Source organism: Muscardinus avellanarius (genome assembly GCF_963383645.1).
Source record: "Muscardinus avellanarius genome assembly, chromosome: 16".
NCBI classification, from domain to species: domain Eukaryota; kingdom Metazoa; phylum Chordata; class Mammalia; order Rodentia; family Gliridae; genus Muscardinus; species Muscardinus avellanarius.
Genome location: NC_137802.1, coordinates 48,604,066 through 48,624,838, shown reverse-complemented (window position 1 = coordinate 48,624,838; position 20,773 = coordinate 48,604,066). Strand labels below are relative to the sequence as shown.

Below are 20,773 nucleotides of genomic sequence, written 5' to 3'. Positions count from 1 at the left end.
GGCAGCAAAGCGCCCCTTGGCTTCAGAACGCCCAGCAGGGCTCCCTATGCACAACAGGCCTGTGACCCTAAGCAGACAGCACACACACACACATCTCAGAGCCAAAGAGGAAACCAGGTCTGCAGGTAAAAATTATACTTTTATTTGAGTCACCAGGAGAAAGATTCACTTGTGGTTCAAGCCAAATGTTCAGAATCACAACAGGCCAGAAAGACCTGATCCCGATCACAAGCCCATTACGGAGGGACAAACAGACCCAAAGGACAACCCCATATAAAAAGATGAGCAGGCGGCTTCACACACGCAGACAGATGAAATGTTTGGACAGAGGTGAATTTCACAGGGTCACTTCTGTTTCTTTTTTAAATACAGGCTCTGTGGGGGTTGGTGGTTTGTTTTCCAGCTATTAAAAAAAAAAAAAAAAAAAAGGCCCAAAAGTGCTTATGTGAAGGGGCAAGGCAGAAATTAAGCGCTAGTTTTCCCTGGAGGGGCGCAAGGGGGAACAGGAAGCGGTTTTGAGAGAATTCTTGGTTCTCGCCATTGGGCTCCTTGGTTTGTAGGATTGGTCCACGAAAGTTAAGTTCACATTCTAGCGGAGGCGGCTCGCTTTCCTGGGTGAGACTGACCAGGGGCTCAGCCCAGCCCCCGGGTGTGTGCTCGAGGCGCAGCGGGTTCTGGGCAGCAACACAGGCTCTAGCAACCCCAGGCCCCTCAGCACCGGCGTGACAGCCCCTCCTCTCTGGGGGTGTGTGAAAAAATGCTCCCTATTTTAGGGTCTTGGGGTGGGAAGAACAGAAGGAGAGGCAGGGCTTGCCTTGTTTTGGAAGGTGAGTTCAGCTGAGGGAAAGAGAGGCCGCTCAGAGGAGGGCGAGGGCCTCCGCAGGACAGGCCCTTCAACAGGAAGGCCCTGACCTCTGCTCTCCCGTTGTGCTTTGAGATGGAGAGGAAACGGAATAGCTCAGCACCTCCCAACTCCTTCCCCAGGCTCTCCCTGACCCCCTGCCTCCCAAACTGCCTAACAGGACACTTGGCCGGCCTCCACCTAAGCTGGGGCCAGAAAGGGAACAGTCAGGCGGGGCCCCTCTCAGCTCCCACATGGAGCAAATATTCCCAACTCAGCCAGCACCGCCGTTGAGGGGAACCTCCGAGGATTCCAACACCTCCAGGTCGCGGCGCTCACCCGAGGTGCAGGTGTGCAAGGGCAGGTGCAGGTGTGTGGGACCGGGGAGCAGCTCAGCGGTAGGGCACCTGCTAAGCATTCATGAGAATCTGGGTTCCATCCCCAGCACCGCCAAAGAAAATAAAAATGTCAGCTGTGAGGCCTGGTCAGACTTGGGGCAAAGATGGGAGGGGGAGACCAAGAGGGGCGACAAGAAAACCCAGAGATGAGTGAAGCTGGCGAGGGCCGCCAGGACGCAGAGGAGCGTGGATGTAGCACCGTCTTCCCCTTCCTCATCCCCGAGCCTGTGCTTCCAGTTTTGGAGCCCTGGGACCCTCTCCCTCGCTCTGAGGGGGGCACTATGTAAAGAGGGGGGCTTTAAGGGAGAACCCCCAGAATGAGGCACCAGTGTGGGTGACCCGGGTCCTGTGCTCTACTCAGCAGCCCGACAGAGACACGGGGGTTGGGGGTGCCTGCAGCCAGGAAGCCAGACCCTTCCCCTCCCAGCAAGCCGCAGGTCAGATCCAGGCTGCGCTTCTGCCTGTACCCTGAAAAGGGGCCTGGGGCCTCGTCTTTTCAGACAGGAAAGGAGCATTTCCAACTCCAAAGGAAACAAGAAACTTGTCTCCACCAGGGCCTGCCCCTCTCACTATGGGTTTGAGAAAAGTATCAGGGGCAGACAGCTCTGTGTGTCACACACACACACACACACACACACACACACACACACACACCCTGCATACAGGCCCAGAGGCCCCTGGCCGAGCGCACCCTGCCCCTCCTTGTACCATCACACCTGGCTGCCAGACACCTGCAGGCACCCTCGCTCCCGCTCCTGAAGGGTGGCTCTAGGAGACAGCCGGCTTCACACAGCTCGGGCCCATCCGGCTGGGCAGGGAGGAGAGGCCATGAGAGCTCCAGAGAGCCCTTTCCATGAGGAGGCGGGGAGGGTGGCCAGCTGAGCCAGACCCTGGGGCTCCCGTGTTTCCTGGGGAGCCAGAGAGAGTCTGGGGAGACTGCCTGGCTCCCCCTTCCTGCGGCTGTCCCTAAAATTAAGAAAGGCAAGAACTTGACCCAGGCTGCGCTTCCGGGGCTTGTCGGCCCCCAGGCTTGCGTGGGATGGAGGGCAGGATCACAGTGCGTGTGGGGCGGGAATCGCCCCAAAACCGGGCTCTACTTCCTTTTATTGCCCCCAGGAGGCAGGGGGCAGGGAGGGAGACCCCTTGGTGGGCTGGCAGTCCCCACTTGGAGAAAGAGGCAAAGCCACCACATTGGTCCCTACACAACAGCAGAGCCCCAGCCCCCACCTAAGGGACTGCACGGCACCCTGCCCAGGGCCCTGGAGCCTGGGGCGCACCCCAGCCCTGAAATGTCTTGGGAATGTGAGAAGCAAGGCGGAGGGTCCCAGGGGCTGAGGAGGGGAGGCAAACCCAGAGCCTAGAGGGCCCGTTCCAGCCCAGCCCCTGGGCCTCGACCTCCCTGGGGCGGCCCATGCCTGTTCCATCCAGAGAAAAAAACCAGGAAGCCGGTGGAGGGGAGCCCTGCCAGAGGAGGGAGCCCATGGGGTGGCGGAACCAGGCATCGGGCTGGGAGAGGAGCTGGAGAGGGGTGGGAACAAACAAGCTGTCGCAGATCTTAGAAAACAGACACGCTGACGGGTAGACGGGCCAGGCCCCGGGACGGATGCAATGTCATGGGACACACTGAGGACGAGGGGGGCGGCGGGGCTCAGATGGCCTCCACGTAGTTGGCCGGCAGCATCCCCGTGTCGCCGGTGCGCTCCACGGTCCCGTACATCCAGCCATTGTCGATCTGCTGCACATTGACAATGGTGTCCCCATCCTGGAAGGAGACCTCGTCTTCATCCGCAGCGCTGTAGTCGTACACTGCACGGTACCGCTTCTGCAGGGGGCGGGGCACAGTCAGCTGGGGCCGGGCTGCGGGCACTCAGGGCTTAGGCCTCTTACCTCCCCGCTTAGACTTCCCCCATGGGCTCCATGGCCTCACACATGCTAGGCAAGTGCTCTCCACTGAGTTAACCCCCGACTTTCTGCATATATATATATATATATATATGCAGGAAAAAAATATAAATATATATATATATTTGTATTAAATATATTTATATATTTTTATATATGCAGGAAAAATATATAAATATATTTATATTATATATAAATATTTATTTGTATTTAAAAAATAGATATATTTTTTGTGTCTGGTACTGGGGGGTGAAACCTAAGGGCTTGCTTTTCTACCTTCGGGTTATACTCCCAGACCTATTTTATACTTTATTTCAAAACAGGATTTCACTGGATTGCTGAGAGCCTCACTCAGTAGCTGAGGCTGGCTTCGAACCTGTGCAATCCTCCTGTCTCTGCCTCCCAAGGGCTGGTATTACAAGCGTGCGCCGCCATGCCCGGGCTTATTTATATATTTATTTGGTACTGGGGGTTGAAGAAACCCAGGGACATTCTACCTCCAAGCTATATCCCCAGCCCTATTTTTCTTTTTATTTTGAAACAGGGTCTTGCTAGGTTGATGAGAGTCTAAGTCGCTGAAACTGTCCTTGAACCTGGATATTCTTGTCTCAGCTTCCCAAGTACCAAGTACTGGGATTACAGTCCTGTGCCACCAAGCCCGGCTTATTATTAATTAATTAATTAATTAAGTGTGTGTGGTGTGTGTGTGTGTGTGTGTGTGTGTTACTAGAGATTGAACCCAGAGGCATTCTACCTCCACCAAGCTCACCCCCATATCAATTTTACTTCTTCTTCTTCTTTTTTTTTTGGTGGTACTGGGGTTCCTGGAAACCCTTACACCTCCGGGCTATACTCCCAGACCTATTTTTTTATATATATTTTTTTATTTGGAAACAGGGTCTCTTAAGCCAGCGCGGCTGGCTTCGAACCTGCCCAATCCTCCTGTCTCCACCTCCCAAGCACGGGGATTACAGGCGTGCGCCACCACGCCTGGCTTCAATTTTACTTCTTACTTGGAAAAAAGGTCTTGCTAGGTTGATGAAAGTCTCACTACTTGCTGAGGCTGTCCTTCGATCTGGGATCCTCTTGTCTCAGCCTCCTAAGTACTGGGATTACAAGCATGTGCCACTGTGCCTGGTCTATTTTTAAATTTTTAATTAATTAATTAATTAATTTATTATTATTATTATTATTTTGGTGGTACTGGGGATGAAACCCAGGGGCCTTCTACCTCCAGGCTACACTCCCACACTTATTTTATATTTTTATTTTGGAAACAGGGTCTCTTAAGCCAGCTGAGGCTGGCTTCAAACCTGCGTGATCCTCCTGTCTCCGCCTCCCAAGCGCGGGGATTACAAGCGTGTGCCACCACACCCGGCTTATTTTTAATTTTTGAAACAGGATCTCACTAAGTTGTTAAGGCTGGCCTCCTGTCTCAGCCTCCCAAGTACTAGAGTAACAAGTTTGTGTCACCACACCCTGTGTCTCAGTTTCTAAAAGCAGAAACTTTTACAATGTATTTGGTATCTCCTAAGGGCCAGCCATAGGGCAGGCTGAGGAAACCTTCCCCAGGCCCCCACCAGAAAGGCAGTAAGGTCCCACAGGCACATGGCCTCAAGTCTTTAAAAATGTGACACACTGTTTATTATTATTTGTATTATTCTAAGCAGGAATGTTTTCTTTCTTTTTGTAATACTGGTGATTGAATTTATGAGCATTCTACCTCTGAGCAACACCCCATGTCCTATTTTATTTTTTATTTTGAAACAGTCTCGCTAAGTTGCAGAGGGCCTTACTAAATTGCTGTGGCTGGCTAAGAACCTGCAATTCTCCAGTCTGAGCCTTCCAAGTACTGGGATTACAAGCACGCGCCACCATGCCCGGCTCAATGTTTTCATTTTGAAGCTGTAACCAGTCTGGCTTCACTCCCAAGTTTGGGGACAAAGTCATTTCCTTGTGAGAAAAACCTTCAGAGGACCTCCAACGCAGGTGCCTTTGAGCAAGAGGGAGGGTACCCCAGCCAGCTAACTGCCCCTGAACCTCACTGCACCGTGACACCCACCTGTCTTGGGCTCCGTGGGACAGTTTAAAGCCCACGGCCAGCCCTGCAGGATTAGAGATCACAGCCCTCATAACTCATATAGTGACCTCAGCCTCTACTGCTTGTAATTGCAGTAATTGGGAGGCTGAGACAGGAGGATGGCAGTTCACTACCAGCCTCAGGTACTTAGTGAGGCCCTCCTACAACTTAGTGAGACCCTGTTTCAAAATATTTTAAAACAGGGCTAGGGGTGAAGCTCAGAGGTAGAATGCCCCCGGGTTCAATCCCCAGCACCACACGCACACACACAAAAAAAAGCTAAGTCAGCCAAATGCCGCGGCAGGTGCCAGTGGTCCCAGCACTCAGAAGGCTGAGGCAGGAGGACTGCTTGAGCCCAGGAGCTGGGGACATGAGCAGCATGGTGAGACCCCCACCTCAAGCAAAACGCACAAGCCACGCCCACCAGGCACGCAGGCCTTCCGGAGGCCACCAGCCCTCCCCACTGGCCACCGCCTTCTTCCCTTTAGTCACCCTCTCTCTCAGGCTGCCCTTCCCAGGATCCTCCTGCCTGGAGCCTTTGCTTCCGTACTCTAGTCCTTTTGCACCGTTCACTCCTCCTTTATTAAGGACTTTGCTCAGGTGTCTTATCGTGACCCGATGGCTATCTATCTTCACAGCACGTGCCCCTGGCCTGACACTATATACCTACTTTTTTTTTTTTTTTTTGCAAGTCTGGGGATGGAAACCAGGGGCATCTGACCTCCGAGCTATAGCCCCAGCCCTATTTTTTATTCTTTACTTTGAAACTGGGTCTCACTGAGTTGCAGAGGGCCTCACTAAGTAACTGAAGCTGTCTGTGAACCGCAACCCTCCGGTCTCGGCCTCCCCAATGCTGGGATTACAAGGGTGCGCCACCACACCCGGCTCTATATACCTACTTTTTTTTTTTTTTTAGGTACTGGGGGATTGAACCAAGGGGAATTCTACCTCAGAGCTATACCCCAGCCCAATTTTTTATTCTTTATTTTAAAACAGGGCCTAAGTTGCAGGGGATCTCACTAAGTAGCTGAGGCTGCCCGGGAACCTGCAATCCTCCTGTCTCAGCCTCCCAAGTACTGGGATTACAAGTGCGCACCACCCCCGGCTTATGACTTTCTTACTGGAATCAAAACATCAAGAGGGAGGAACTGGGATTACAAGTGCGCACCACCCCCGGCTTATGACTTTCTTACTGGAATCAAAACATCAAGAGGGAGGAAGGTGGGTGGATCCCTCTGGTTGAGGACAAGTTGAGTGTGTCCCTGAAGGACTGGCTGGTCATCTGGAACCTTGTACCTTGGACAATCTTACTCCCTTGCCCCAGCCCGGCAGGCACCTCACCACCCTCGCGTGTGCCTGGGGTTATAGGCTCCAGGAGGCTGCTTAGCTCAGGTTTTTTTTTGGTGGTACTGGGGTTCCTGGAAACCCTGCTACCTTCGAGCTACACTCCCAGACCCATTTTTATATTTTTATTTGAAAACAGGGAGGCTGGCTTCGAACCTGCTCGATCCTCCTGTCTCTGCCTCCCAAGCTAGGGGATTACCAGCGTGCGTCACCACACTCGGCACCTCAAGCTATTTTATTTCTGAATATCTTTCCTTTTTTAGTGTGTATGTGTGTGAGCAGTACTGGGGATTGAACCCAGGGGCATATTACCTCCGAGCTACATCCCCAGCTCGATTTAATTCTTTATTTTGAAACAGGGTCTCACTAAGTTGCAGAGGACCTCACTAATTAGCTGGGGCTGGCTGAGAATATAGTCTCCTGCCTCAGCTTCCCAAGTACTAAGATTACAAGCATGTGCCACCATGCCCAGCTCTCTCTCCTTCTTTCTCTGCTATGAGCGGCTTTGGATTCCCAGGCACCCAGCACGGCAGGCGGCTGTGCAGGTGAGATGCACATCAGCCCAGGGCTTTCCACTTAAAGAACTGAGGAGCAGCGACCACCTGCCTTTTTTTTTTTTTTTTTTTTTGAGGTACAGGAGATGAAACCCAGGGGCATTCTACCTCCAAGCTACACCCGTAGCCCTATTTCTTAATCGTTATTTTGAAACAAGGTCTCACTGAGTTGCCTGACTAAGTAGCTGAGGCTGGCTGTGAACCATAATCCTCCAGTCTCAGCCTCCCAAATACTGGGATTACAAGCGTGTGCCACCATGCCCGGCTCCCTTTCTTTCTTTTTTAATTTTCTTATGGTTCTAGGGATGGAACCCAGGGGAATTCTAGCTCTGAGTTATATCCCCAACCCTATTTTATTTTATTTTTTTAATAGTACTGGGAGTCCAGCCCTATTATTTATTTATTTATTTATTTATTTATTTATTTATTTATTTATTTATTTTGTGGTACTGGGGTTCCTGGAAGCCCTTCTACCTCCAGGCTACACTTCCAGACCTATTTTATATTATTTTTATTTGAAAACAGGGTCTCCTAAGCCAGCACGCGCGGCTGGCTTCGAACCTGCGCGATCCTTCTGTCTCCGCCTCCCAAGCGTGGGGATTACAAGCGTGCACCACCACGCCCGGAATATTTTTTATTCTTTATATTTTAAAACAGTGTCTCACTGAGTTGCGAAGGGCCTAGGTAGCTGAGGCTGTCTTCGAACTGTGATCCTCCTGTCTAAGCCTCCCAAATGCTGGGATTACAAGTGTGCGCCATCACGCCTGGCTATTTTCTTTGATAAAAAAAATTTACAAATTCTTTATAAAGAACTTTTTGAAACAGGGTCTCACTAAATTTCTGAGTGTCTCACTTAGCTGCAGAGGCTATCCCTGAACCTATGACCCTCCTGTCCCAGCCTCCCAAATGCTGGGATTAAAAGTGTGCAAGTGTGCACCACCATGCCCGGCTCGGCTCTCCAGCCGCCTTTCTGCTTGTGCTCGCCCCTTTATTCAGCAAAGTTGACAAGCCCTGCTCTGTCCTCAGCTCAAGTGAACCCAACCACCCTGACGCCCTGGGACACAGAAAACTCTTTAAGTTGGGAAGAGTGCTCTGAAGGAAGCCAGTGGGGCAGAGTGACATAAAATCAGGGGAGACCCACTTGACCCATGGTCTGGGAGGCCCCGGGGGCAGGGCAAGCTGAGACCCTTGGTCCCAGGATCCCAGCTCTGGGGTTCTGTGTGCCCAGGAGCTGGTGTGGGGAGCTCACCCGGGGAATGGCCTCCCACCAAGCCTCAGGGCGAGGCCCACCCCAGGCAGACCCAAGGGCCTCCTGCCCCCTCAGGTGTGGAAAGGAGACCGTTACACACACAAGCCAAAGGGGCCCATGTCAGAGGCAGGAGGATCCATGAGCTGTGCCCAGGTGGCCTTCTCAGAGGCTCAGCAGCCTCCGGCCTCCACTCTCCCCCCTCAGGCCCGGGCACTCACCCCGCCCCCGCCTGGGGCGCTGCGCTGTGTGGAGACTGGGGCCGCAGGCTCCTTGTAGCCACCATAGGAGGGGGTGGCCTGCTGCTGCTGGGGTTGCTGGTAAACTGGAAGGAGGGAGGAGAGGGGCTCAGAAAGCATCTTGCCAAGCCAGCCCCCTCCATGAGGCCAATGTCATGAATCCCACCTCTGCTCTCAAGGTGTGTGTGTGTGTGTGTGTGTGTGTGTGTGTGTGTGTGTGTGTGTCTCCACCCTCTTGGCCCCCTCGGCTGCCTCAGGCCTGACCCCAGGGCCTTCCTGCTTGCCTGGGGCTTCCCTCCAACCTCTCCCCAGGCCCACACCGGCCGGCCGCACTCACCAGGGGTGCTGGTCGGGATGTGGTGCGGCTGCTGCTCAGGGGGCCGCCGGTAGCCGCCGCTGTCCTGGGGGTCTCGGCGCTCGGGGTCCAGGCCCTCGCCCCCGCTGGGGCCCATGCGGCTCTTCTCAAACTCCTCGTGGTACTTTATCTGCAGAGGTGGAAGGCACTGGGTGAAGAATCCCACAGCAAACCAACCCGTCTCCTCCTCCTACAGGCTCAGCTGCTCTGAGGCTGGAGGGGCTCACTTGAGCCCAGGAGTTGAAGGCCTGCCTGGCCAGTGGAGCAAGACTCTGTGTCCTCCTCCTCCACCACCAGGAAAGATCCTGGGCTGGAAGAGACTCCCCAGGGCCCAGACACAGCAATGTGCACCTGGACAAGCCACTTCATCCTGCCAAGCCTCAGCTTCCCCCTCTGTAAAACGCAACGTGTGTGTGTAGCTCAGGTCTGAGCTGACAGCTCTAAAACGGCCATGTCTTGGGAGGCTAAAACAGGGGGATCTCGGTTCTCGGACAGCCTCAGCTACTTAGTGAGGCTCTTTGCAACTCAGTAAGACCCCGTTTCGAAATAAAGAATAAAAAAACATAGGGCTGGGGGTGTAGCTCAGAGGTAGAATGCCCCTGAGTTCCATCCCCAGGACTGCAAATAATAAATAAATAAATAAATAAATAAATAAATAAGTAAAATGGCTGTGTCAATGAAAGCATCAGGACAGGGGCTTCCCAGCTGCCACCCTGGTCAACAGGAACAATAAATTCCTGTTTACTGAGTTCTTGCTACAGGCCAGCCACTCACTGTACCTATCAGCACCTGTCAGGTGAGTTCACAGACCCCCACTTGCCAAAAGCTTTCAAACATATTCCTGTTGGTTACATACCTGTTTTTCTTTTTTGGTACCATTTTATCTCTAAGCTATGCCATCACTCCTTTTTATTTTTTTTATTTTTTTATTTTTGTGGTACTGGGGGTGGAACCCAGGGGCTTTCTGCCTCTGGGCTATGCTCCTAGACCTATTGTATACTTTATTTCAAAACAGGGTTTCACTAGATTGCTGAGAGCCTCACTAAGTAGCTGAGGCTGGTTTCGAACCTGTGTGATCCTCCTGTCTCAGATTCCCAAGCACGGGGATTACAAGCATGCGCCACCGCGCCTGGCATCACCCCCTTTTTATTTTGAAACTGTCTTGCTAAGTTGCTGAGGGTCTTGCTAAATGGCTAAGGCTGTCCTCGAACCTACGATCCTCCTCTCCCAGCTTCCCAAGTACTGGGATTACAGGCACGTGCCACCGTGCCTGCTTGGTCACCTAGATTCTAATGTGATTCTTTCAAATGATGTATATTTTATACATTAGAAGCATTACCAGTACTGAAAAAAAAAAAGGCTTAAGGAACACTAGAATAAATTTCCTTGTACCCACACCCCACAGTTTAAGGAATCAAAGACTATCAATTCAGTTAATGCCCTGAGGACCTTTCTCTCCCCAATCACAAACTACTTAGTGAGGCTCCTCCACAACTTAGTGAGACCCTGTTTCAAAACAAAGAATTTAAAAATAGGGCTAGGGATGTAGCTCACAGATAGAATGCGCCTGGGTTTTATCCCTAGTACCACTAAATATAAATAAATAAATAAATAAATAAATAAATAAAGCAAGCGTCACTCTACAAATATGGAACGCATATTATAAACAATACACTCAAAATTTGAAGGACAAAAGTACGAGATGCAACAACAGACCCAGGGATCCGAGGCTGTTCTCCTGCAGCCTCATGGGACACATGCCGCACCCCACCTTGACGGTCACCAGTGGGGTCCTCTCTCCCTTTCACAGAGCACATCAATGGGGAGAAGCAGGGGGGCACTCAGCCCCAGGGCTGAGAGATCACTTCATCGTGGGCTGGCCTCGAGACAGAGGGCCAGGGTGAGCGGCATGCCCCCACCCTCTAGGGGAAATTCAAAAAGCAGGACACTGGGATGGCCCCATCCCAGGTGGGCTGAGGCCCTGAATCCTGCAGACTCTCCTTTTCCTTTTTCTTTCTTTCTTCCTTTTCTTTTCTTTTTTTTTTTTTTTTTGCGGGTCTGGGGATGGAACCCAGGAGCATCATTCGACCTCCGAGCTACACCCCCAGCCCTATTTTTTATTCTTGACTTTGAAATAGCATCTCAGAGTTGCAAAGGGCCTAAGTAGCTGAGGCTGTCCAGGAACCACAAACCTCCTGTCTCAGCCTCCCAAATGCTGGGATCACAAGCGTGCACCACCACGCCCAGCTTGCAGCCTCACTTTCTATTTGCCAGGATCCTGCCTCTTCCTCATCCTGGAGAGTGTTGAGGTGAGAGGCCAGGGTGCAGTGGGGCAAAGCCTGCTCTTTCCTGCAGGACACAAGACCCTGGGCCCTAGAAGCCTTGGCCAGGCCTGACCCCTGCTGTCCCTGTCCAGGGCCACCCCTTCTTCGGTCACCCCTCCTAGCTTCCTCCCCTGCCTTCTCTGGCCCTCGGCATTCACTGCTGTGCACAGAAGACAGGAGTTAACAGCACTAGGCACAGAGCTGTGCCCAACTGGGGAACCCCTGTGTCGATTTTGCCAGCTAAATAGGTTATTCCCTGCCGCCTGTGCCAGCAGCATAGGCCAGGAATGGAGGGGTGTGGTCTGCAGGCAGAGAGTGTCTTACTTAGGGGTTGTGGTCAGGACCAGCCCTTCTCTGGCCCTTCCCTTCATGGTCAAGCAGGGACCTGCATTCAGATGGCAGAACAGGCTGAGCCTATTCCTGGGGGAAGCAGTCAGCCTCAGAGAAACCTCCTCAGGCCCCCCCCAATCCCACTTGGAACGGTGGCTGGAGAGGCGCTCAGACATAAGGCAAAAGGTGACCCCTCCAGCCCCGCTCCCTTGGTGACCCTGTCCACTGGTGGAGGGTGGGAGGCCGGACAGAACACCCCTCCTGAGGCCTCCAGGCTCACAAAGCGGTTGCCCTTCCGACTTTTGTCCTGGGGGTGGGAAAGGTCGGCTTCCCTTGTTTACTTCCTGTTAATGAAAAGAGACCTGACCAGGGATCGCTAGGGAGTGAAGTGTGGAGGGCGGGAGAGGCCTGAACTGGGCCTTCAGAGACAGGCAGCCCTGGGGCTGGGGTGGCAGGGAGTCCCGGGGAAGACATGGGTCTGACTGGGGCTCCTCTGGACCAAGGGCTCTAAGTGGCCAGGAGCTGAGGCCGGTCGGTTCCACCCCCATGGCTGCTCACTCAAGACCTTCAGCCTGCGGCGCCCGGGCCTTCCTGGGCCTCCTCCCTGGGGGATTGGGACTCCTCTGCTTACTGGTGTGACCTTGGGAGAACCCCCTTCCCCTCTGGCAGTGAGGTCCTGGTGCCTTCTGCTCCCAGGTGGCCTGAGGACCCTGCCAGCTCTGAAAGCCCAGTGTGGACACAGGCCTATTTCCACAAACAGCCACTAGCAACTGTCTCACTCCTGAGGAAAAATAAAGCCACTACTCATGGACAAGTGTGTTTAAAGTTATGTCCTGCCAACTCCCACGGCAGGAGAAGTGGTGACCTGGACAGGCGCCCCGTCCCCACCCAGGCAGACGCCACTGCCCTCCCTGGACCCTGACGATGGTAAGCCGGACACAGATATTTTCATTTCCATTTTACAGAAGAAAACGAGGCTCAGAGGAAAATAACCTCCAAGGGAGACCCGTGCAGCGCTCAGAGACAGAGGAAGCTGGAAACAGCGGGACCCAGCCCCCGCGACACGGCATGGAGCGGGGGACCCCACGCCGCCCGGCCCAGTGTGCTGTCCAGGAACAAATACTAAGTGCTCTCTCAGCGGGGCCTGCCTCATGATCCCAGCTATGTTGGCAGCTGAGGCAAGAGAATCACAAGTTCGAGGTCAGTCTGGGCAATTTAGGGAGATCCTGTCTCAAAAACTAAAAAGGGCTGAGGTGCAGAGGTTGGTGGTTCAGCACCTGGCCAGGGTGTGCGAGGTCCTGGGTGCAACAGCCAGCACCACACGAAGAAAAAGAGCTCCCCTTGCAATCCCTGAGAGGGCGACCATCACAGAACCACCCTAACTTAGAAAGCGCTGCAGGCGTGCGGGCCAGGGGAGGCCGCAGGGAAGGGATAATGGGCTGCAGAGGCCTGCAGCTCCGCATCTGTGCTGGGCCCCCAGGAAGGTCAAGCTCTGATTGTGCCACGCGGTCCAGGCGCAGCTGGGTGCCAGGCCCCAGGACCCTCCTCACGCAGGCAGGCCCTGCTGGCCAGGAGCTCAGGAGGAGTAGGAAGGGGCCGCCCCAAACCCTGCCGGCTGATGTTCCGTTTTCTGCAGCTCCTGCTTCCTGATTGTGGCGGAAGAAAACAAGAGTGTGACTTGCCATGTGCCGCTCCCACATGATTCCTCACCTGGTAGAGAAGTCGGGTCTGAACGGAACAACCCACTCACCAGCCAGGGGCCTTGGGGCTTTTATGCTTCCCAGCTGGGCGTACACCCTTTATAACCCCAGCCCTTGGGGGCTGAGACAGGAGGAGGCAGGTGGAGGGCAGCCTCAGGGACTTTATGAGGCCCTCAATTTTCCATTTTTATTTATTTATTTATTTGTTTGTTTTGGTGGTACTGGGGTTCCTGGAAGCCCTTTACCTCTGGGCTACACTCCCAGACCTATTTTTACATTTTTATTTGGAAACAGGGTCTCCTAAGCCAGCGTGCGCGGCTGGCTTCGAACCTGCGCGATCCTCCTGTCTCTGCCTCCCAAGCGCGGGGATTACAAGTGTGCGCCACCACGCCCGGCTCAATTTTTTTTTATTTTGTGGGTCTGGGGATGGAACCCAGGGGCATTTGACCTTCGAGTTACACTCCCAGCCCTATTTTTTATTCTGAAACTGGGTCTCACTGAGTTGCAAAGGGCCTCACTAAGTAGCTGAGGCTGTCCGAGAACCGCAATCCTACGGTCTCAGCCTCCCAAATGCTGGAACTACAAGCGCCACCACACCCGGCTTGAATTTAAAAAAATAAGATAGGAGTGAGGGTACAGCTCAGAGGTAAAATGTCCCTAGGTTCAATTCCCAGTATCATAAAAAAGAAAGAAAGAAAGGAAAAGAAAAGAACTAAGGCACACAAAAAATTCATGCTCTGTGTTCAAAATTAGGAGAAACTAGAGCTGGGTATAGTGGTGCTTGCCTGTAATCCTATGAATTGGGAGGCTGAGACAATAGTATTACATGTTCTTAGCGAAGCCCTCAGCAATAGTCTAAGACTCCTTTCAAAACAAACAAACAAAAAATTTGCTGTGTGCTGGCACACATTTGTAATCCCAGCATTTGGGAGGCTGAGACTGGAGAATTGTGATTCGCAGACAGCCTCAGCTACTTCTTAGTGACGCCCTCCATAACCTAGTGAGACCCTGTTTCAAAATAAAGAATAAAAAAAAAAGGGCAGGGGGTATAGCTCAGACATGGAATTACCCTGGGTTCCATCCCCAGACCTGCAAAAAAGAAAGAAAGAAAGGAAGGAAGGAAGGAAGGAAGGAAGGAAGGAAGGAAGGAAGGAAGGAAGGAGTGTCGGGCATGGGTGCGCACACAGTACTTGGGGGGCTGAGACAGGAGTTATCCGCAGGTTCTCAGCCAGCCTCAGCTACTTAGTAATGTCCTCTGCAACTTAATGAGACACTGTTTCAAAATAAAAAATAAAATAGGGCTGGGTTCAATCTTCAGTACCACCAAAAAATAATAAATAAATAAATAAATAAATAAATAAATAAATAAATAAATAAAGGCAGCCGGGCGTGGTGGCGCACACTTGTGGTGGCGCACACTGCATCCCAACATTCGGGAGGCTGAGAACAGAGGATCGTGGTTCGCGGACAGCCTCAGCTACCTAGTGAGTCCCTCCGCAACTTAGTGAGACCCTGTTTCAAAATAAAGAATAAAAAATAGGGCAGGGGTGTGTAGCTCGGAGGTCGAATGCCCCTGAATTCCATCCCCAGATCGCCCCAAAAATAAATAAATAATAAATAAATAAAGGGCTTGGGGGTTAGAATGCCCCTAGGTTCAATCCCCACTACCATACACACACCAAGAGGAAAAACCAAACTACATAATTTGCATACACATACCTATGCATTTTATGGTGTGTGTGTGTGTGTGTGTGTGTGTGTGTGTGTGTGTGTCACTAGGTGTAACTTGGAGCTACACCTCCAGCTCTATTTTATTTTTACTTGGAAAGAGAATCTCACTAGGTTGACTAGAGTCTCACTACTTGCTGAGGCTGCCCTCAAACCTGCAATCCTCCTGTCTCAGCCTCTAAAGTACTGGGATTACAGGTGTGTGCCACCATGCCCAGCTTAACTACGCATATTTAAAAATGCATAGTTATATACTAAACTATAAAAACCAGAATCTTACTAACTGGCTAAGGCTGACCTTAAACTTGGGATCCTCCTGTCTCAGCCTCCCAAGGACTGATATTACAAGTGTGGCCACTGTGCCTGGCTCTTTGTCCCTTCTTTTCTCACATGTAGAAAGCAGGCAGGTCTGCCTTTAATCATGGGCCCAGCACTTGACATTTTCCCTGCAATCACCTTTCAAGGCTGGGCCTGCTGTCCCCACTTTTACAGACCAGGAAACTGAAGCTGTTGAACAGCCCACCTGGTTGAGGAGTGCCCGAAGCCAGGGTGCCAGCCCTCATGTCTCCTCCCATCTCAATTCCTTGCCCCCGGGCAGTGCTAAGGACAGACTGCAGAACACCAAAGCAAACACTACCGGGGAGACCGGACCCTTGTTTTTAAGATATGCTGGCTGGCAAAACCCCATGTGTAGCATCTTCCTCCAGGGAAGCAATTCTTCCTGTCTCTGCAAGACAGTCTGACCTTTAGAAACAACTAGGAAGGCCGGGCGTGGTGGCGCACGCTTGTAATCCCCGTGCTTGGGAGGCGGAGACAGGAGGATCGCACGGGTTCGAAGCCAGCCTCAGCTACTGAGTGAGGCTCTCAGCAACTTAGTGAGACCCTGTTTCCAAATAAAGTGTAAAATAGGTCTGGGAGTATAGCCCAGAAGTAGAAAGCCCCTGGGTTCCACCCCCAGTACTACCGAAAAACAACAACAACAACAACAACAATAAAGGTCTGCGTAGCTCTGACCACCACCTTTTCCAGAATGCTTCTGGAGGTTGGTGCAGCCTAGCTGTGGTTCTGAGAGTGGTTCTGAGAGTGCTCTAACGTTCCCTGCGGGTTCTGGGACATGGCAGAGTCTGGCCCCGTGACTCAGGGGTTGGCGAAGCCTTTCTGTAGCTCTCTTTTGGGAGGGGGGCGCTGGGGATGGAACTCTGGGGCATTCTACCTCCAAGCTACACCCCCACACCCTTTTTCTCATTTTGAAACAGGGTCTTGCTAAGTTGCCAATATTGACCTCAAACCTGTGATCCTCCTGTCTCAACCTCCAACGTACTGGGATTACAGCTGTGTGTCACCATGAATTGATGGTTATAGTTCTCAAACTTTAGTGGCACCCAGGGAAATGCACTCTAAACTCAGATTCTTGCCCCTGGCCCAGAGGCGGATTCAACAAACCCTGGGCCCACATTTTTACTAAATGCCCTGTGGCTGCTGGGATTAGAAGTTGTTCGGAGGTCCACTTTCAATGACTTCAATTGTGTTCACTAAAACCGAGAGAGTTTTTCAGCAGAGAGTTTTTCAGCTTCGAGGTCACACTTTGCAGCCACCAGGTCAGGCCGCCAGCCTCCCCCACCTCAGAGCAGGGGACAATCAGCTAATTGCAGCCCTGCGGTTGCTGATAAGATCACTATCTCCTTAGTGCGGATGTCTGGGCCACAGGGGGAGGTTGTTACTAGGACACCTCAGACATTAACACCTGCAATAGCCAGAGAAGGTGGAAGGCTGGGTGTGGAGTATTCTGGAAGCCTTCCAGAAAGGGCGGCAAGGCTTGCTCCTCTCCTCAGACACTCAGGCTGAAGCAATGACTGAATTGCTGGCGGGGAGTATGTGGGGGAGACTTGGGATTGCAGACCAGGAACAAGGAACAAAGATAAAAGACAAGATCTGACTGGAGAGCCACTGTGGATTTTACCCAAGGCATGGCCCTCACTGGCTGAGACACAGGGTTGAGCCAGAAGGGAAATGCAGGATGTGAGACCAGGCCTGGCAGACACAGAAAGGGGCACACTACGATTTGTATCTGAAGTGTCCCCCAAAGGCCCATGCGTTGAAGCCGCCCCTCATCGATGGATTGATCCAATGATGGATATATGGCTGAATGGACTATGGGGGGTTAGAAAATGTAGGAGGTGGGCCAGGCGTGGTGGCGCACGCTTGTAATCCCAGCATGCGGGAGGCTGAGACAGGAGGATCGCGGTTTGCATCCAGCCTCAGCTACTTAGTGAGGCCCTCTGCAACTCAGTGAGACCCGGTTTCAAAATAAAAAATAAAAAGTTGGACAGGGGTTGTAGCTCAGAGGTCAAATGCCTCTGGGTTCCAGCCCCAGACCCGCCAAAAAAAATTCATTTAGTAAGTCTATACAGCACCTTTATAAAATAAAAGAACACAAAAAAGATCCGGAAGAGCCCTTCTGCCCCCCTAGTAGTAAGTACTCATTCATTCAGGGTTTTCTTTTCTTTTTTCTTTTGTGGTGCTGGGGATAAAACTCAGGGGTGCCTTATTACTAAGCTATATCCCCAGCCCTGCTTCATGAAAGATTTTTTGTTTTTGTTTTGTTTTTTTTTTTCTTTATTTTGAAACAGGGTCTCACTGAGTTGCGGAGGGCCTCACTAAGTAACTGAGGCTGGCTGCGAATCGCGATCCTCAGGTCTCAGCCTCCAAAATGCTGGTATTACAAGTGTGCGCCACCACGCCCGGCTATGAAAGTTTTGATTATATTTTCTCTCTAAATAAATGCATGTCTGCTTGGTGGGTCCAGTTACAAATTTTATTTCTTCTTCTTTCTTTTGCTTTTTTCTTTGTTTGTTTGTTTTTGTTTTTTTGCAAAATTGGGAATTGAACCAAGGGGCATTCAACCTCTGACCTTTTTTTTTTTAAATTACCCTCAGACCTTTTTTATTATTATTATTATTATTTTTTGGTGGTACTGGGGATGGAACCCTTCTACCTCCGGGCTACACTCCCAGACCTTTTTTTTTTTTTGAAACGGGGTCTCTTAAGCCAGCGTGGCTGGCTTCGAACCTGTGCAATCCTCCCGTCTCCGCCTCCCAAGCGCAGGGATTATAAGCATGCGCCACCACAGCAGGCTCCTCAGAACTATTTTTAATCCTTTACTTTGAAACAAGGTCTTACTAAGTTGTAGAGGACGTTCCAAGTTGCTGAGGCTGGCCACAAATCTGCCATCCTCCTGGCTCAGCCTCCCAAGTACTGGGATTACAAGCATGCACCACCATTCCCAGCTATTTTATTTCTTCCTACAGGTGGAAAAGTTTGAGAGCCGTCTTGGTCATGGCTGGTTCCGCTGCCCTGTGCTTCGGAAATCCACTGGAGTCACCACCACACCCCACTCTAAGCATGGCTCAGCCAACTTTTGGAAGGACTGCCCTGCCAGGGACACCAGCAGAGGGACAGGATGGGCTCTGGAGCCCAGGGCACGGGTGATGGGTGGGCCGTCTAATGGCCAGGCCCTTCCCTTCCCCAGTCCCTATTCCCTGTCCCTACCCGCAGAGTAACACAGGCAACTGGTCAACCCCTGCCAGCTACAGCCATGAAGACAACTGTTTGCCTGGTCTGTGTCTTCAGGACCCCACAGCCCTGGCTTACTGGGCATGTCCTGCAGCTCTGCGCACCCCCGGGCCTGTGCAAGGCTGCTGCCCATGTTCTGTGGTGGCTCATGGCAGTACCCTGCTCCCTACAAGCCCAGAGCCACAAAAGCTGCTGGTCTGTGGCTCTGCCAGGAAGGAAACTGAGGCCTGTTTGTTGGCCCCGTGTGCTGCTCTGAGGGCACGTGGTGTTCCGAGGGCACGTGGTGTGGGGCTGCAGGGCTGCTGCCAGCCCTCCGCGCCCACCCAGGCTGCGGCCAGGGCCTTGACCCGCCCAGGCCCAGGAGGGCCCAGACCAGGGGCTGCAGGGCCAGCTGGGGAAGCCAGCTGGGGCTTTTACACAGGAAGGAAGAGCAAGCCGAGGTGGGAGGAGGCGAGGGAGGGCGGAAATGACTGCAATGTCAGCGGCCAGAGGCAGACAGAGGAGGCTGGGCGTCCCTGCCCCCATGCCCAGTTTTGACCTTTGTGCTAAGACACAGGTCTGTACCCTGACACCCACCGTACCCAGAAAAAAGAAAAACAGCCTTGGAGAGAACGGGGGGGCCTTAGCACATAGTCCCCCCTCCATCACGCAGCCCACAAAAGGGCAGCCTCTTCAAGGCAGAAACGCTACATGGGCCGAGTATGGCACACAGGGTCTAGGGAGCTGGGCGCAGTGATGCACGCCTCCAATCCCAGTATTTGGGAGGCTGAGACTAGAGAATTACAGATTTGAGGACAGCCTCAAACCTTAAGGTTTTCTTAAGTGATATATCCTTAGCAACTTAGCAAGACCCTGTTTCTGAAAAAGAAAAGGAAAAAAAAAAAAAAAAGGGCTGGGGGTGTAGCTGAGAGAATACCAGAATACTTCTGGGTTCAATCCCCAGTATGACACACACAAAGATGGTCGGGGTGCACAAGGAAAAGGCACCAGGGAACCCCAAACAGGCCCTGCCCTCTGCCCAAACTGCCACCAGCGAGGCCTGGGGGGAGGACAGCAGAGGGAGCTGGCCACGCTCATGCCTGCAAGGTCGAGGAGGGGAGGAGACGGGAGGGCACCGGGCAGGGTGGGCACCACAGGAGGGCAGGAGCTCACGTTGCTGATCTGGTCCTGGGTCTTCTTGATTCTCTGCAGCTCTGGGGTGTCTGCCACCACACTGAAGCCTTTGCCCTTGTTCTTCTCAAACTCCTCCTTGTAACGCACCTGGGGAGCCGAGAGGGAGAGAGAAGGATTGGGGTCAGGCGAGGGAGCAGAGAGGCACCTGGGAGCCCGTCAGTGATGGAGACAGGAGAAGGACCCTGGCCAGAGATCCCCAGCGTAAAGCAGAAGCCTTGGTCAAAAAGTGGTAGAGTAAGGCCGGGCCTAGTGGCACACGCTCGTGATCCCAGCATTTGGGAGGCTGAGACAGAAGGATCGTGGTTTGCAGCCAGCCTCAGCTACTTACACACACACGATACAGTGATAGCAATAACCCTTTATTCAATGCATTCTGAACGGTGGGTGCAGTACCTCACAGGAACTGTCTCACTGGAGTCCCTTTGTGTGTGTGATAACCAGCCTGTTCATCCATCCAACCATCATCCAGCCAGCCAGCCATTTATCCTCGAACCTACGATCCTCTTGTCTCGGTCTCCCAAGTACTGGGATTAGAGGCATGTGCCTCCATGCCCAGCTCATTGGAGTCTTCATTTCCACACGCACTATTAGTCCCACCTCAGTTTAGGGAACCTGAGCCACTAGAAGGCAAAGTCTCCTGCCTGAGGTCACATGGCTTAGCAGCAAATGCCCAGGGCCAGCAGGACGCAAACCCGCACCCGCCTGACTCCTGCCCCTTCACCACCAGCCTGCAGCTACAGGAAGAAGGTTCTTGCCAGCGCTCCGAGGGCTGCTCAGCCCTCAGCCTGGCCAGGATGTAGCCCAGCCTGCCAAGAGCCAGGGGGAACGTCCGAGTGACCAGCTGAGGAGGCTGTGCCAGAGGACCAAGTTGGCGCCCAGAAAGGAGGGCGGTGAGAGAGACACAGGGTAGGCTCCGTCAATGAGCCTTTGACAGGCTCCGCGGAGCCTGCCAGGCCAGCTTCTGAGGCTGCCGCCATTGGGAGGAA

General features: G+C 52.6%; 1 protein-coding gene across 1 annotated transcript in view; it reads right to left on the bottom strand.

Annotated features, from left to right (window-relative positions):
* Nucleotides 1-2,887: 2,887 nt before the first annotated feature.
* LASP1 (LIM and SH3 protein 1) overlaps nucleotides 2,888-20,773 on the bottom strand; it is a gene marked incomplete at both ends in the record, with an annotated part of 41,172 nt that continues 23,286 nt past the window's right edge. The window contains 4 exons of the mRNA XM_080713308.1: nucleotides 2,888-3,061; nucleotides 8,587-8,690; nucleotides 8,942-9,089; nucleotides 19,767-19,874. Of these exons, the coding sequence (XP_080569434.1) occupies nucleotides 2,888-3,061; nucleotides 8,587-8,690; nucleotides 8,942-9,089; nucleotides 19,767-19,874 (534 nt within the window). The remainder of the gene's footprint in view (nucleotides 3,062-8,586; nucleotides 8,691-8,941; nucleotides 9,090-19,766; nucleotides 19,875-20,773) is intronic.